This window comes from Equus caballus, chromosome 13 (assembly GCF_041296265.1).
Source record: "Equus caballus isolate H_3958 breed thoroughbred chromosome 13, TB-T2T, whole genome shotgun sequence".
In the NCBI taxonomy this organism is placed as follows: domain Eukaryota; kingdom Metazoa; phylum Chordata; class Mammalia; order Perissodactyla; family Equidae; genus Equus; species Equus caballus.
In genome coordinates, this window is record NC_091696.1 from 7240696 (window position 1) to 7255759 (window position 15064).

Sequence of the window (15064 nt, forward strand, 5' to 3'; positions counted from 1 at the left end):
CTTGCCTCATTCTCAGATAGATTATCTCACTACATTTTAGGCAAGATGGTAAGCAGCAACCCGAGACAAACATTATATGTTTATTTAATTCTTTTGGAAGTAATACATTTTTTTTAAATTGAGAGGTTTATGCTTTCCCCCAAATTACAGAATTGTTAAACCCCATTACGGAAGTCTCTAGTGTATTGTTTTCCTCTGCATTGTGTTGAATTGTAAATGCTATTGCAAATTCCAGAAATATAAAATTTTCTAAATTTTATAGTCTCTTTTCTTGGTCTCTTGAAAATTTTCAGCTAGCTCTATTCACGTAAAAATACCCTCAACCAAAAGCAGTAGTAAACCATAGAGAAGGAAATAACTTCTCCATTAAAACACAGACGGCTCCACCACAAAGGCCCATATGAAATGACCACACATTCAAGCAAAGCTGAGTTCCCGAAGGCCAAGAAGATTCCATGATGGATTGCCTCCAAAGGAGAAGCGTAGACCCATATTTTCATGAGTACAGTTTTGCTGATCTAAAGATGTATGGGCACACTGAACAAAGTACTTTACTTATAAATGTAAGTTCACATTTGTGATGTCTGATCACTGAGATAACTAATAATGAGGCTACATGAAACTTAGGGTAGATAAGTGATTTTGAAAAAACTTTTCTTAAGAGCTTCTGCAAGAAATTCCTGGAGATGCCTGTGGTCCAGGTTGGGTCATGTGCTCATTCCTAAAGCTGTCGTTGTGTAGTACCCTCATCGGGCCTGGCTGATGTAGCCACCCCTTTGGCCTGGAGTGGTGGGGGGAGTAAGCAACCAGGGCTAGTCCCACTGAGACCATAGGGAATAGTTTCCCCATGAAGATGAGGTGTTCGAGGGTTCTGTTGCTAGAAGAAGTGGGGACCAGTCTAGCCACATGTTTATTAAACCTATAAAGATCTACTTGGGACAGGTGTATGATCTCTCTGAGTGTTTTAACCCGGAACGAGGGACAAAGGGTTAATTTTGGGAGGTTCCATGCACTTGTTATTTTATTCATTCATTTATTTATTCATTAAACATGTATTGACTGTCAACTTTGTGCTGGGGCAGACATGAATCAGTCATGGCCGGTGACCTGAAAGAGCCTGCAGAGTGGAGAAACGGACAAGTGAATGGTTAGCTCACAAAGTAATAAAAGTCCTGACACAGTGGGGTTTATTCCAGGAATGGAAGGATGGTTCGATCTTAGGAAATCTAATAATTTGACTTATTCTTAATACGGGTAAATGAGAAAATTTCTATGATTTATTTGATGGATGCTAAAAGGCATGTGATTAAATTAGCATCTATCTCTAATTTTTAGAACACCTCCTAATAAAATGGGATCTTCCCCAAAGCCAGCATCATCTTTAATGGTGTAATACTAGAAACATTCCCATTAAATCCAGAGCAAGACTAGAATGCCCATTATCATCACTATTATTTACCATTGCTCAGTAATTAATAGATGATGCAGTTAGATACAAAAAAGAATAAGAAAGGGGGAGGTAGAATTATCAGCATTTGCCAGTAATTTCATTTCTTTTGGAAAATCTAAGATAACCAATCCCCCCATGAATCTATTAGAAACAATAATAGGGTTCATTAAGGGCACTGATGAGGAAATACTATGCAAAATCTGTAGTTTTCCTGTATGCCTACCCCAACCGTTTTGGAAATATAATGAGAGAAAATATTCTATTTATAGAACCAGCCAACCAAACAGAATAACTTGAAATATATTTAGCAAAAGTTGCAAGGGACTTTTAAGTACCAAATTTTAGTACTTTATGGAGGGGCATCAAAGAAAGAGGAGTAAATGGAAAGTGACCTCTTTCTCTTGGCTAGCATGTCTTTTTTTCATCCCTTCCCCCTCCCTCCCTCCCTCCCTCTCATCCTGTCCCTGGCTCTTCCCTCCTCCCTCCCCCTTCCCTCCCTCCCTCCCTCCCTCTCATCTTGTCCCTGGCTCTTCCCTTCTCCCTCCCCCCTCCCTTCCTCCTCCCTCCCCCCTCCCTCCCCCCTCCCTCCCTCTCATCTTGTCCCTGGCTCTTCCCTCCTCCCTCCCCCCTCCCTCCCTCCCTCCTCCCTCTCATCCTGTCCCTGGCTCTTCCCTTCTCCCTCCCCCCTCCCTCCCCCCTCCCTCCCTCTCATCTTGTCCCTGGCTCTTCCCTCCTCCCTCCCCCCCCTCCCTCCCTCCCTCTCATCTTGTCCCTGGCTCTTCCCTCCTCCCTCCCCCCTCCCTCCTCCTTTGATTAGAGTTCTTTGCTGCTAAGTTGAGGGTGTGTTTGAGAGTGGTCTGAAAGTATTGGTTATATGAACGTGGCGAAAATGTTGTACTTCATGTATAGAATTCCCTTACTTTCCACATTACGGAGAAGATGGTAAGACAGCTGTTACTGTTTAGATTCATAAACAGTGGGGTGGGTGCTGATTGTTTTCTATCCCAAGTTCAGGGGTGGTAGGACTGTGCCAAGATGTGAATTAATAGTTGAGTTGGTGTAAATCAGTAAATTTAGATGCACTCCTGTTGTTGCAAAGCAAAAGTCCAGTCAGGGACAAGTGATGGTTATTTTCAATGGGACAGGGAGATGACAGTGTGGATGGGAAAGAATAATGGTGGTGGTGGTAGTGACAGCAGTGGTGATAGACACATATTGTATTCCTGTGTGTGCACCAGGCTCTGCTCCAAGCAGTGGAGTCATTGAGTCTTCAGAGGACCTGGCGAGACAGGTGCTGTGATTTTACAGGCGAGGGAGCTGAGGCACAGAGAGGTCAAGTAACTCGCTCGAAATGTGGAGTTGGGATTCAGACCCAGGTGTTTGGCCACAAACATGCAGCATTTCCTTTTATTTGTTTCAAATCTCTTTCCCACTGTAGGTGATGTCTTTCAGCATCACGGGAGTGAATAATAACTGCTGGCATTCCCTTCTAGGAGCTTGTGATTTTCCGCATGCAGATGGACTGCTTGCCTACCGGATGGGCTAATTGAGGCGGATGGGCTAATTGAGGCGTTCTCGACCCAGCAGCAAACTGTGGCAGTGGCTTCCATTCTGGGACGAGGCTCATTCCCACTGTTCCCTTCTCCTGAAATGCTCAGCCCCAGATCCTTAAACTACCCTCGGCTCCTTATCTGTCCTTCAGGTGTTAGCTCAAATTTCAGCTCCTGGAAAATACCTCTCCCAGTTACCTAATTTAAAGACCCTTTTCCGCGTCTGAGCTTGTGACGCTGTTTTATTTTCTTCAGAGCATTTACTACTTTCCAAAATCATGCTACTTAGTTACTTCTTCCTCACCAGAAGGCAGATTACATGAGAGTGGGGGTCTTGTCCATCTCGTTCCTTGCCGGTGTCCAGAACAGTGCTTAGCACCCAGCAGGCACTCCGTCATGGTAGTTTATTAATCACTAATTCTGAATCAATGAATTAATGAATGGAAGGAGGGCCTGCTGTGTGCTAACTTTTCTTGCAAAACTCCAGGCTTCTGAAAAGAAATGACACTCATGTTTCTTGGGAACTCTGGCTAAGAATTGTCAGCTCTTTCACGTCCTACTTTTGCAAGACTATTTTGGGTACAAGAAAGAGAAACCCACTCAAACAAACCATGTGGGCTCAACAGTCTCCCACAAGCTGCCTACCGCACAGGACATCACCTCCTTTATTCCTCACTGCAGCCTCGTGAAGTCGAGACTTTCTTATCCCAGTGTTACACAGAGAGCAAATGCGACCTGGAAGGGCGGGCAGGAGTCCCAGGGTCACACAGCAGGCTGGCACAAGCCAGGTGTCTTCACTGTAACGTGGCTTTTGGTTCCTGGCCTTTGTTGCTGATGCTGCCGAAGTTTTAGAAGAGTTCAATTACTCCCGATAGACCGTTATGCTCTAAGAGTGGATTATGTTTCTCTAAATGCAGTATCGAAATTACATAGTTGGCATTTAACAATCAAAACATTACGCTGAGGCCCGTGTTTGATATGTCACTCACTGTAGGTACAGGGGCACCCTTCCCGGTGCCTCCTGGCTGAGCCTTCTGCAGGGGGCTGGAGGGTTGGGTGTCGCTGGAGCTGAGGAAGTATTTGAGCCTAACTGCCTGAGCGCCTCTGTCACAGGGCAGTTGGACTGTTTGGAGCTATGTTGTGTTTTGAAAGAAAAAGCTGAACCTGAAGTCAGAATTAAGGCTTTGAGTCTGAGTTCTGTGTCTACCTTGCCTTGTGCACATAGATAAGTATTCAGCCTTTGAGCCTTTGTTTTCTCATCTCTCAAATAGGAGTACCAGCCTCTAATAATTCCATGGTGCTTTTGCAAGGATAGAAGGATGATGCTGTGCTGGGATCTGTTTTGTCTACGTCTGTTAGTTGTTATTAATCCATGCACGTTTTCGTGAATACCCCCAGGTAACTGGTTTTCTGGAATATTGCCCTCCAGGGAGTACCTGAAATACAGGACAAGCATTCTTATCATAAAGTTAGATTAAGAAGTTTAATTTACAGAAACTATTATACACCATGGATATCAAACATCGTGAGGGCAGACTGCATAAAGATCCTGGAATTCTGGAGAACCTCTGTCTGTATCACTCTTTCACCCAGCTCAGGACCACTGATGCGTCATTCTTTTGTACTGAAAACGTACAGAGCGGTGGGGTACACTTGCTTCTTAGGATTGCGCTGCGGCTCCCGAACTTTGGGAGTGACCAGGAGATTCTTCCATTTTACTCTCAAATGACCTATCATTTCATTTTTCTCTGCACCCTGTCTCTTTTCCAGGTTGGCATATTAACTTCTTACCTTCTGGCTGCCTGACTAACCTACTTTCTCACCTATAGAAGGCAGAATAATGCCCCCCCCCCCATAACCACGTCCTAATTTCTGGAAACTGTGAATATGCTAGATTATGTGGCAAAGGGGAATTAAGGTTGCACATGGAATTATGATTTCTAGACAGCTAACCTTGAGATGGGAGATAATCCTGGATTATCTGGATGGGCCCAGTGTGATCCCAGGGGTCCTTTTAAGTGGAAGAGGGAGGCACGGAGCGAGAGTCAGAGGGATGGCAGCATGAGAGGGGCTTAACCTGCTGTTGCTGGCTTCGAAGATAGAGGAAGGGGTCATGAGCCAAGGAATTCAGGAAGCTTCTAGAAGCTAGGGAACAGGGAAGGAAATCCATCCTTGCTTAGAGCCTCCAGAGGAACGCAGCGTGTGGACACTTTGATTTTAGCCCGTGGAGACCCGTGTCAGGGTTCTGGCGTCCAGAACAGTTAAGCCATCGGTGAATGGTCATTTGTTACAGCAGCAGTACGCTCTACTCAGATAGCTCGAGCGGTCTCCATCTCATTCCATTTCTTCCCTTTGCTTCGTCTCCCTTTCTGGAAAATACCCCCTCTGGGGCTGTTTAGTTCTCTCGCCAAACAGCAAAAAAGATGTACCCATCCAATATTTGCAGATGGTAACTGTACGAGTTAGGGTGAAAACAAAGAGACCCCAACACAGTGGCTTCCGTAAGACAGACAATGATTTTTCTACTACGCAACGAAAGTTGATATTCACAGTTTGTAGCAGTCAGGGCTGTGTGGCGACCAGCCACTCTGAGAGACCCAAGCTGACCACAGTGAGTGCAGGCGTGTGTGTTTGAACAGCAGCCGTGCATGAGCACTCCAGCCAGTCTTGCGGGGGCAGCTGTGCTCCAGGAGACCGTTCAGAGACCCACGTTCTGTTCTTCCCATCTGGTTGCTCTGCCGTCCAGAGCCCCCCAGGGAACTTGTTAGAAAAGCAGAATCTCAGATCCCATCCCAGACTTTCTGAAGCAGAATTTATGTTTTAAGACAATACTTGGGTAATTATTATGCACGAAGTTTGAGAAAAATGGCCTAACGGCAAGGTGGTTCCACTTCACCATCAGCGACACTTGGGGCCAGGAAAGTCTTTGTTGCAGGGGGCTGTCCTGTGCATTGTAAGCTGTTTAGCAGCCTCTCTGGCCTCTACCCCACCAGACACTAGTAGTTAGGCCCTCCCCCGGTTTTAGTAACCAAAAATGTCTCCAGACATTACCAAATGTCCCCTGGGGTCCAAAACTCCCTCTGATCGAGAACCCCTGCCTTAGAGGGTTTTCTCTGCTGCGTGATGGGAACTGGGACTGCACCCTGTCTGCATTGCAGCCACCGTGAAGCAGCGAGGGCAGAAGGCCGGGAGCGGGTTTCTCTTCAGCAGGTGAGGCAGTAGTGACGCTCATAACTTCCGCTCTCCTTCTGCTGGGGAGACTTCGTTGCATGGCCACCTCCAGCTACAGAGGACTCTGGGGAACTTACTGAGTGTCTGTGTGCCCAGGAAGGAGGAGAGAACGAGTCTGGGGACAGTCAGCTGTCTGCTACAGTAACTCACGCAAGGATGTGGTCATACTGTATTTCTTTATTCTCTTCTATCCAAAGTCAATCCAATTGGCAGGGTGAAATAAACTGACGAGGTATTTTTTTAATTATTTTTTTGCAGTTGGAACACAGAACTATTTTAGGAGGTCACAGGATATTTTAGGAGCACACATAAAATTTACCCAAAGCTCTGATAGTGTGTATTTTGATATCAAGAGTTTGGTATCTTCTAAACTTCAGTCGTGAGTAGTATTCCTGCAAGTTTCTTTATTTTTTCTTTTTCCATATAGATGTATTTGCCTATATTGATTTTTTATGTGAAAAATAATTTTCTTCAATCATTGTAAAGACTATATCATACTATAAGTGTGTTGTTGTGGTGGAGATAGACGTGCATGTCCATACATGTCTATGTATGTGTGTGTGTCGGTAGCTATCAGTAGACATCTCTTTCTCTGTGTATCTATTTATTTGGCACCACCTGCCTTGGTACCCCCTCACCCCTCGCCCAGGCTGCTGCAGCCGACTTCTGTTCTTGTTCCGCTGACTTTCTTGCCCTCTGTAATCTGCTCTCCACACAGTGGCTGGGGGAAGTGATCCTTTTAGAACATAAAGCAGGCCACATCACTCTCCTAATTTAAATTTTCCAATGGCTTGTTGTCAACCTAGAGAAAACTTCTAAGTCCTGGCCATGATCTACAAGGCCCTACAGGATCAGACCCTGCCAACCTCTTCAGCCACATTCACTTGTCATCTTCTCTGTGCTCCTCTCCTTGAGCCGCATTAGCTTCCTTGCTGTATCTGAGAAGCCAAACATGGCCCTGCCTCAGGACCTTTGCACTTGTTGCCCGCTCTGCCTTTAATGCTTTTTCCTTAGATAATTTCTTGGCTTGCATCCCTCCTTCATTCGAGCCTCTGCTGGGCTGTCCCTCCCTCCTCAATATGGCTTTTTCTTGTACTGTCTGGACTCCCCTTGTACATTCTTGGTGCTAAGAAAGAGCTCCACTCATTGGAAAATGCTGGTAAACACAATATTGCCATTAATATTTGCCTACGTTCCCCAGTTACACTACCCCAACCCAACGTTCTGGTGTCTTAATTTCTTGGTTCTTAATCCCCCCATTCTTGACGAAAGATCTTGCTCTGGTCTGGTGGCACAAAATGACCTCGATGTTGCTGTGGTCAGTTGAAAAGATGCTTAGGTAACTCTTAGCCGTTCCTGTTATTTAAGTAGACTGCCTCTAGGGGGTGGTGATGCGATACAGGCTGAGTCCAGAGTGAGGCGTTTTCCTGAGATGTGGGATGTGCGTGGCTCCTTGCTCCTTCCAAGCTAGGTTAACCCTCCACATTTGCCCCTGAAAATAAGACGCTTTAGGAAAGGCTCACTTTCAGTAAATAATAAACAAACACCAAAAGCAATGTTTAAAGCAAACTCAAGTATAGTTGAGTATCTTTTGTTCTCTACCCACTTTCTAGCTAGTTTTTCATTTGTGTTCAGATACAGAAGAATATTCCTGTTACTGTCTGAATATGGATAATGAACATACCACGTTACCATAAATATATGTTAAGACATTTAATATTAGAAATTATTATTATAACATATATGCCCAATATTAAATAGGTAAACTACCCACTTAGATTCTGAGAATCGCATGACAGGTTCAACCAACAAACCGCATGACCTCACCCAGAACCGCTGATTTCCTTATTTAGAGTGAAACAGAGAGTTTGTTCTGTCCGTACTGACTGGTTCTCATTCACTTATGAATTGCTGGGTTGAAAGTCTAGTGTTTTGGTTTACCTTCAACTCTTGGCCTTGATGCTCCTAGATTTTCTTGGCTTTGTGTCTCTTTTCAGTCCCTTTACCTCTCATCCTCCAGGAGGAAGAAATTGCCCCAAATCATGATATGTTAGAGCACTTTTAAAGAAAATCTTTCCCAGTGTTTTGAAACTTAGCTTTAGCTGCAGAAATCTATTGGGTAGGATTCTTCTGGTTATAACACACGGAAATTCCAGGTGAAATCTGAAATAAGCATGAATCAAAAAAGAATTTAGGGGTCAGCCTGGTGGCGTGGTGGTTAAGCTGGCATGCTCCACTTCTGTGGCCTGGGGTTTGTAGGTTCGGATCCTAGGCGCGGACCTACACACCGGTCATCAAGCCACTCTGTGGCCGCCTCTGCATACAAAAAATAGAGGAAGATTCCTTAGATGTTAGCTCAGGGACAGTCTTTCTCCAGTAAAAAGAGGGAGATTGGCAACAGATGTTAGCTCAAGGCCAATCTTCCTCACCAAAGAAAAGAAAAAGAAAAAGAATTTAATGGCTTATGTATCTGAGAAGTCCTGGGAAGGGGTGGCCTCATTAGGGCTTAAACAGTGTCACTGGATCTCCCACTTCTGGATTCTGCTGCCTCTGAGGTGGTTGGCTGCTTTCTTAAAACCTGTCCCCTTGTGGTCATAAGCGGGTGCCAGCCCAATTTTCTTGCTCCAAATGGAGTAGGAAAAGTGTGCCATCTTTGTCCCAGAAGTCTCTGCTAACGCCTCAGGGTAGCTCATTGCTTTCTTAGGGGTCACGTGCACATCCAGCAAGCAGTCCTTGGTGCCAGAGGGGGTGTGGGGTTTGAGGCACTGCCTCCCTGGAGCAGAGGTGGGAGGAGTTCCCCTGTGGGCACAGAGGATGAAATGCGGGCATTTTCCCAAAGCAAAGCCAGCAGACGGTTATCAAAGAAGGGAAATGCACGCTGGTGCCAAAACAACAGATGTCTGTTTTGAGACTCTACTGTTCAAACGTCATCTTTCACCGAAGTACCAATGAATAAAACAGACATCCCGAGAGTTCTGCTGGCTTGCGTGGAGATGGGGGACCCGGATCCTCTTCTGTGGCTCTCCTGAGGTGGGCACAAGTAGAATGGCTCCAGATCTCCCTCTGCCAGCTCACTGCTTGGAGACTCTGCATCTCTTCTTTAACACAGAAAGAAAGGAAGGAAGGAAAGGGGAGAGAGAGAGAGGGAAAGCAAGAAAGGAAACTTGTCTAGTCTCTGTGCCTAAGAGCTGTTCAATTCTGAGAAAAATATCTAAAGAACCTGCCCCTCAGAAATCACTAATTATTTACTTAGAATATTTTCTATTTCCATCACTTCCTTAGCAACCCCTAGCAGCTGCCTGGGAAAATGTAAAGGGATTGTACATTTTACAAGAGAATTCCTCAAATAGCAAGTGAAATGGTTTCGTACGTTCATCTTCCTGCCCAGATTCACTTCAAGTGGAGAGGGAGAAATGATTTGGTGTTTGATCAGTCTTAATACAACAACTAGATTGCCCGGAATTTCTAGAACATCCTGCTTCTGTGTCATTTTCCTCCTTTCATTTGTGGTAAGGCCTACAATATAGATTTAAGTGTGATTCAGTCTTTTATGCTTTTGTAAGAGTTTTTATGGAAATCCACATTTTGGGAGAAAAAAATTCCTTTATTAAATCTAGTGTCTTGATGTTTTGTTTAAAAATAGGTTGTATTTAAAAATACTTTGTGTACTTTTTGGGTTTCTCATTAGCACACAATGACGTTGTCTTCCTCTGTGTGTGTGTTTGTGTGTGTGCGTGTGTATTGTGTTAAAGGTGTCTCTTGAAGGTGCTCTCTCTAGGGAAGCCTTGGGAACTCGTGGACCTTGGGCTTGTGAAGCCCCAGGGTCAGTTGTCAGGTCCAGGTCACTTTCCGGTATGGTTCTTGAACTTTCTATGGCTCCAGTCTCCAGCCTTCCCTGACAGGATCCCCCTGGTCCCGCCCCTGTCCTGGCTGTGGAGGAGGAGTCTGGCTCTTTCCTCATTCCCCTGAGAAGAAGACCACAGACCTTTCCCTTTAAGGGTTTGCCGGGTGGAGGTGAAGGAGCTGGAGGAACGAGGAGGAGTAACACAATACCACTTACTGCTGGTCCTCCAGTCTCTGTTGGGCCCATGTATTTGAACTCTGGTTTTCAGAAAGAGAGTGCTCATCCAGATTTCTTGTGACTGATTTGATGAGTCTGAAGACTTCCTCAAAATTCTCTTTTATTTCAGGAAAAGGCAAAATTTAAAAACCAGTAGATTATGCAGGAAGTTAATTTTTGTGATTTTCACTTTCCAGTAATTGTGCTTTTGCGTGTTAGGCATTCTTAGGAACAGTAGCTAACTTCCTTTGAGTGCTTATGTGACTAAAAGAAAACCCCGATGCGTCCCTGCCCCTCCTTTGTCTGAGCTAATCCTCAGGGCAAGCCCTGTTGAGTAAGACGTGCTGTATGTTATGTGGAAACTGAGGCACAGAGTGGGGAAGAATGATACCCAAAGGTTCACAGGTCATTAGTGACGGGACCTAGATTCGAAGATAAGCATTTAGGGTGTTCTGTTAGCCACAGTGCTGTGCTCTTCTCTGAGAGAGGAGATGCTCAGGTGTAGGTCCATCCACAGTCACCCAGAGTCCAGCTGTCTCTTGTGCCTGTCTGCAGACAGAGCTGGGATTCTCTGGAAAGCACTTCTGCAGCCGAATTCCAGATGTCTGCATCTTAGAGGATAGCTCCCGTTGCTGCCTTTCGAGGCTGTTTGGGAAGGAAACCCACATCTTCGAAGGCTGTGAAAGACTGTTGCTAATGTCTGCCTACTGCCATTTGGGGTAAAGGTCTCAGCACTTCGGATCACTTCAGAGACAGATACTGATTTTCCAAGCCCTGCTGTGAGCCCGCAGCTTCCGAGACCCAGTGACTCAGCCTCCCCTCTCTGCATGGGGCAGCCAAGGCATGAGAATTGCCCTGGGCTGTGTATTTTTTAAAAATAAGGGGATCAGAAAAATCCCTTCAACCTAGGCTATTTGAAGGCAGTGTGAGGGATGGAAGGCAACCCTTCTCCATCATCTTGCTTAGGGATGCTTCTGACCCTCTGCCTCGGTTGTGCCGTGTCTGTGCAGAGAGGGGCTGCTCGCAGACACAGTGGTTTATTCAGTGACATCACGGCCACCCTTTTGTTCCTAGTGAAGAATGTTTTTTTGCCCCCTGAGGTTAACAATTACCTTTGGAAAAGTGTTTTCGTGAACAGAACTTTGGCTAAAATTGTAGTGATAACATTACTGCCTCGTTGCAAAGCTCTGACACCAGCACTCCTGGTGCAGAGTTACCTGGCACGGAGTAGAGGAGCATAACAAGCATGCTCATCATGCCCGCCAGGAACTTTTATATGCGTTAATCTCCCGAAAAACAGTCCTCGTGACCACCCCATGAGAGAGAGGATGCTTTTCTAAAGTAGTTTAATTTGTTTCTCTTCTATTGTGTTAAAAAAAAAACCATGTTATAAAAGTTACCGTCTTAAGCACTTTGAAGTTCAGTAAAGTATATTCACATTGTTGTGAAATAGATCTCCAGAACTTTTTCATCTTCTAGATGTGAAACTCTACACCCATTAAATTTTATTTTACTCAATAAATCATAAACATCTTTCCATAATAACAGGAGCGAGACTGTTCTTATCCCCATTTTACACAGGAGGAAACTGAGGTAGGGAAAGTTAAGTCACTTGCCCCGGGTCACCCTGATCCTAACGCAAGTTGGTCTGGATGCCAGTCTCACTATCAAGTCCTGCATTTTGGTCCTGGTCGGGTCCTAGTCTTCCTAACTGCCCTGCGCTTGGTGGGGCACCTGGGACACAGTAGGATTTCACTTAAATTGTTATTATTTAAGCAATACATACTCAGTGAAGACAATGAGAAAATGCTGACAGCACAAAAAAGTCCTCTCACCCAAAGATAACTCTTACTAATAGTTTAGCGTATGTTCTTCCCTAAATTTTTCAGTACAGTCGTGTGCCGCATAACATCGTTTCGGTCAATGATCCACCGTGTATCTGATGCTGGTGCCGTATAGCTGAGGTGTGCGGCGGGCTATTCCATCTAGGTTTGTGTAAGTGCACTCTATGATGTTTGCACAACGACAAAATCGCCTTACGACACATTTCTCAGAATGTATCCCCGTCATTACGCGATGCATGACCATACTTACAAAGTATATATAAATCACTTTCTTACAAAAATGTGTACTTTTAAAGATACTACTTTGGTTTTTTCCACCTCCTCAAATTGGAAACAACCCAATGTTCATCAGCAGTGGCATGGATAAATAAAATGGGTTATATGTTTTAAAATGGAATTGTATACAGAAATAAAAATCAACCACAGCCACATTCAAGAAAATTTATGAATCTTACAAGCATAATGAAAGAAGTCAGACATAGAAGAAGAAACTCTGCATGATTTTGTTTAAACACAGTTCCAAGACAAGGAAAGCAAATTCATAAGTTAGAATATTGGTTCCCCTTGGGCGAGTGAGGGCAGTGACCTGGGATCGGTGTATCAGGGGGCCACTGGAGGCTTAGTCACCTTCTGTTTCTTGTGAGTATGGTTGCCGGGTGTGTTCCCTTGGATAATTCATGGAGCTATGCAAGTACGATTTCCATACTTTCTGGTATGGATGCTATGCTCCAAATTGCAAATCCAATCACATGATTATAGACTTTTTTACTGATTAGTTCCAAGGCATAGTTATTAGTGCAAGACTCCAGAATTATGGATGTGGGTTCATATCCTGGATTTAACCTCTTCTTATGTCAGAGAGACCCTGGCCAATTGATTAACCGTGTGGGCTTTGGTTTCTTCATCTGTAAAATGAGTTAATTTTGGTTCCTCTTACTTAGTGAGATAATTATCTCCTTGCTGGCACAGGGCAAGAACTCCTTGAATGACAGCTTTTATAGTTGTTCTTGCTGTTCTTATCTCTTTAGGTGAGGGAGCTGGTGGATGGTGTCCTGTGGCAGAGGGAGGAGCAGGAGGGGGATCCAGTCAAGACACAGTCTCCAGGTGAGCCTGAGGGGACAGAGCAGAGCTGATGCTGAGGTGCGGGAGGAAGGGTCCAAGGCCTGGGGCCCCTCCATCCTTCCCTGTCTCAGTTCCTGCCCATCTGTAAACACAGGAAGGGAACTAAACCAGGTCATCTCTAATTGGTTAGTCCTTTCAGCTCGGACATTGAAGAGTCATGAGGGCAATAGAAATGCCACGAAAATTTAAAAACAAATTTCCCGGTTTGATCCCCATTCAAACACAAAGGACCAGGTCTGGGCGTGAAGGGAGCTGGATATCGGTGGTGGGATTATAGGTCGTTTCTATATTCTTCATTGTGCGTTTTTCCATTTTGGACAGAAGTAGCCTGAGCCAAGGAGCTGCTTGCGTGGCTGAGGACCCTGAGGTGGTTCATTTATCTGAAGACTCCACATGAAAGGCAGCCCCCTGTGTCCTGGAGAGCAGAGAATCACACCCTGTGGATGGGATAGGATCGAGCCCCTGCGCTCAGGCATGCTCTGTCCACTCTGCCACAGCCCGTCCTTAAGGGACATCCCCACATTCGATGGCTTGCTGGGGGGGGGCATCAAGAGAAGGGGGCTCAGACTGCCAGTGCCCAGACTCCAAGGGCCTCCACTCTCCTCCCTCTCACCCTGAATCAGCCCCTAGCCCCTCCTGAGTGGAACCCCGTCTTCCCAGCCTGGACCATTAGAGCACGAATTCCCCTTCTCAAGACGTGCATCCTGGAGAAGGGAGAGTCCCCTGGTGTGGACTCTGTCTCCCTTAGGATGTCAGTCTCTCCCAGCCTCCTGGGCTTGGCCTCTACTTGGGGGAATCTGGGTCTCAGAAGCTGTACCTCAGGCCCCTCCTAGCTGGCAATGTGTATGTCACACCCACATCCTGCCCCACCAAGCTGTGTACACATATAGTGCACACAATCCAGGCACTGAGCCTTGTGTGGGGTGAAGATTTGTCCTGCACAGGGAGGCAGGGTGTATGGTGAGGAGAGAAGGAATGCGTGAAATGTATGTAGAACAGGGAGAAATGAGGTCCTCTGGGGACACTGGGAGAGGTGTGGGCAGCACTGAGGGCCCTTGTAGTCTGTGGTTGTGATGTGAAGGTGGGACCAGCCCTCACTGCACCAGCCTCTGCCCCTTTCCCGGCTGGGGGCAGATGCGCAGGAGGCAGAGAGTTGGGTTCCCAGGGTGGATTTCACCTGGCCAGGACCATGGAAGGGGTCGGTCAGAGCTACAGGACAGGAGCGTGGGGCTGTCCCGGAGCTCAGTGTCTGCAGAGGAAGAAAGGACGTGATGTAGGGGGAGGAGAGTGAACATGGAGCCAAGTTTGCAGATGGGGAGACCCAGTGGCTGAGGATGAGTGAGGAGAGGGAGCCCACAGTGACTGGGCTGCAAAGACACCACTGGGTGCCGACTGGAAGGGGTTGGCCTGAAATGGGTTATCAGTCATGCTGGAGAGGTTTATATGTGTGGAGTGAGGCCAGGGTAGTGGGTGGCAGGGGTTGAGTGAAGGAGGGAGGACAGGGCCCTGAGGGTCCAGGATGTCAGAAGGATCATCTGGGTGGATGGCAGAGTGACCAAGAAGGGTCGAGTCGCAGTGATGGTGAAGAGACAGACAGTGAAGACTTATACAGACACCCGAACGCACACACACATGAACACACACACACACAGGGACCCTGATCAGCGCATAGGGTGCAGTTTGGCCCAATGGCTGAGCACAGCTGCCAGAGGTGCCAGCCCTTGTGGGCAGCCCCTTCTCTGTGGCCATGCCACTGTCCCTAAGGTGCCTCCTGCTCTGTGGAGAGCCCCACTCAAGAGCTTCATCA

The 15064-nt window shown here is 46.2% G+C and overlaps 1 protein-coding gene across 50 annotated transcripts in view; it reads left to right on the forward strand.

Moving 5' to 3' along the window:
- Window positions 1–15064, forward strand: part of LOC138917078 (heparan sulfate glucosamine 3-O-sulfotransferase 4-like) — a 103040-nt gene that overhangs the window by 58578 nt on the left and 29398 nt on the right. For 17 of the 50 annotated variants that reach the window (XM_070231526.1, XM_070231528.1, XM_070231529.1 and 14 more), the window contains 2 exons: window positions 13164–13239; window positions 13579–13624. The exons of 13 other annotated variants lie outside the window; for them this stretch is intronic. In XM_070231526.1, the coding sequence (XP_070087627.1) occupies window positions 13164–13239; window positions 13579–13624 (122 nt within the window). Of the gene's footprint in view, window positions 1–13163; window positions 13240–13578; window positions 13730–15064 lie in introns of all 50 variants that reach the window. 20 more of the 50 variants (XM_070231549.1, XM_070231551.1, XM_070231547.1 and 17 more) reach the window with 3 other exon arrangements.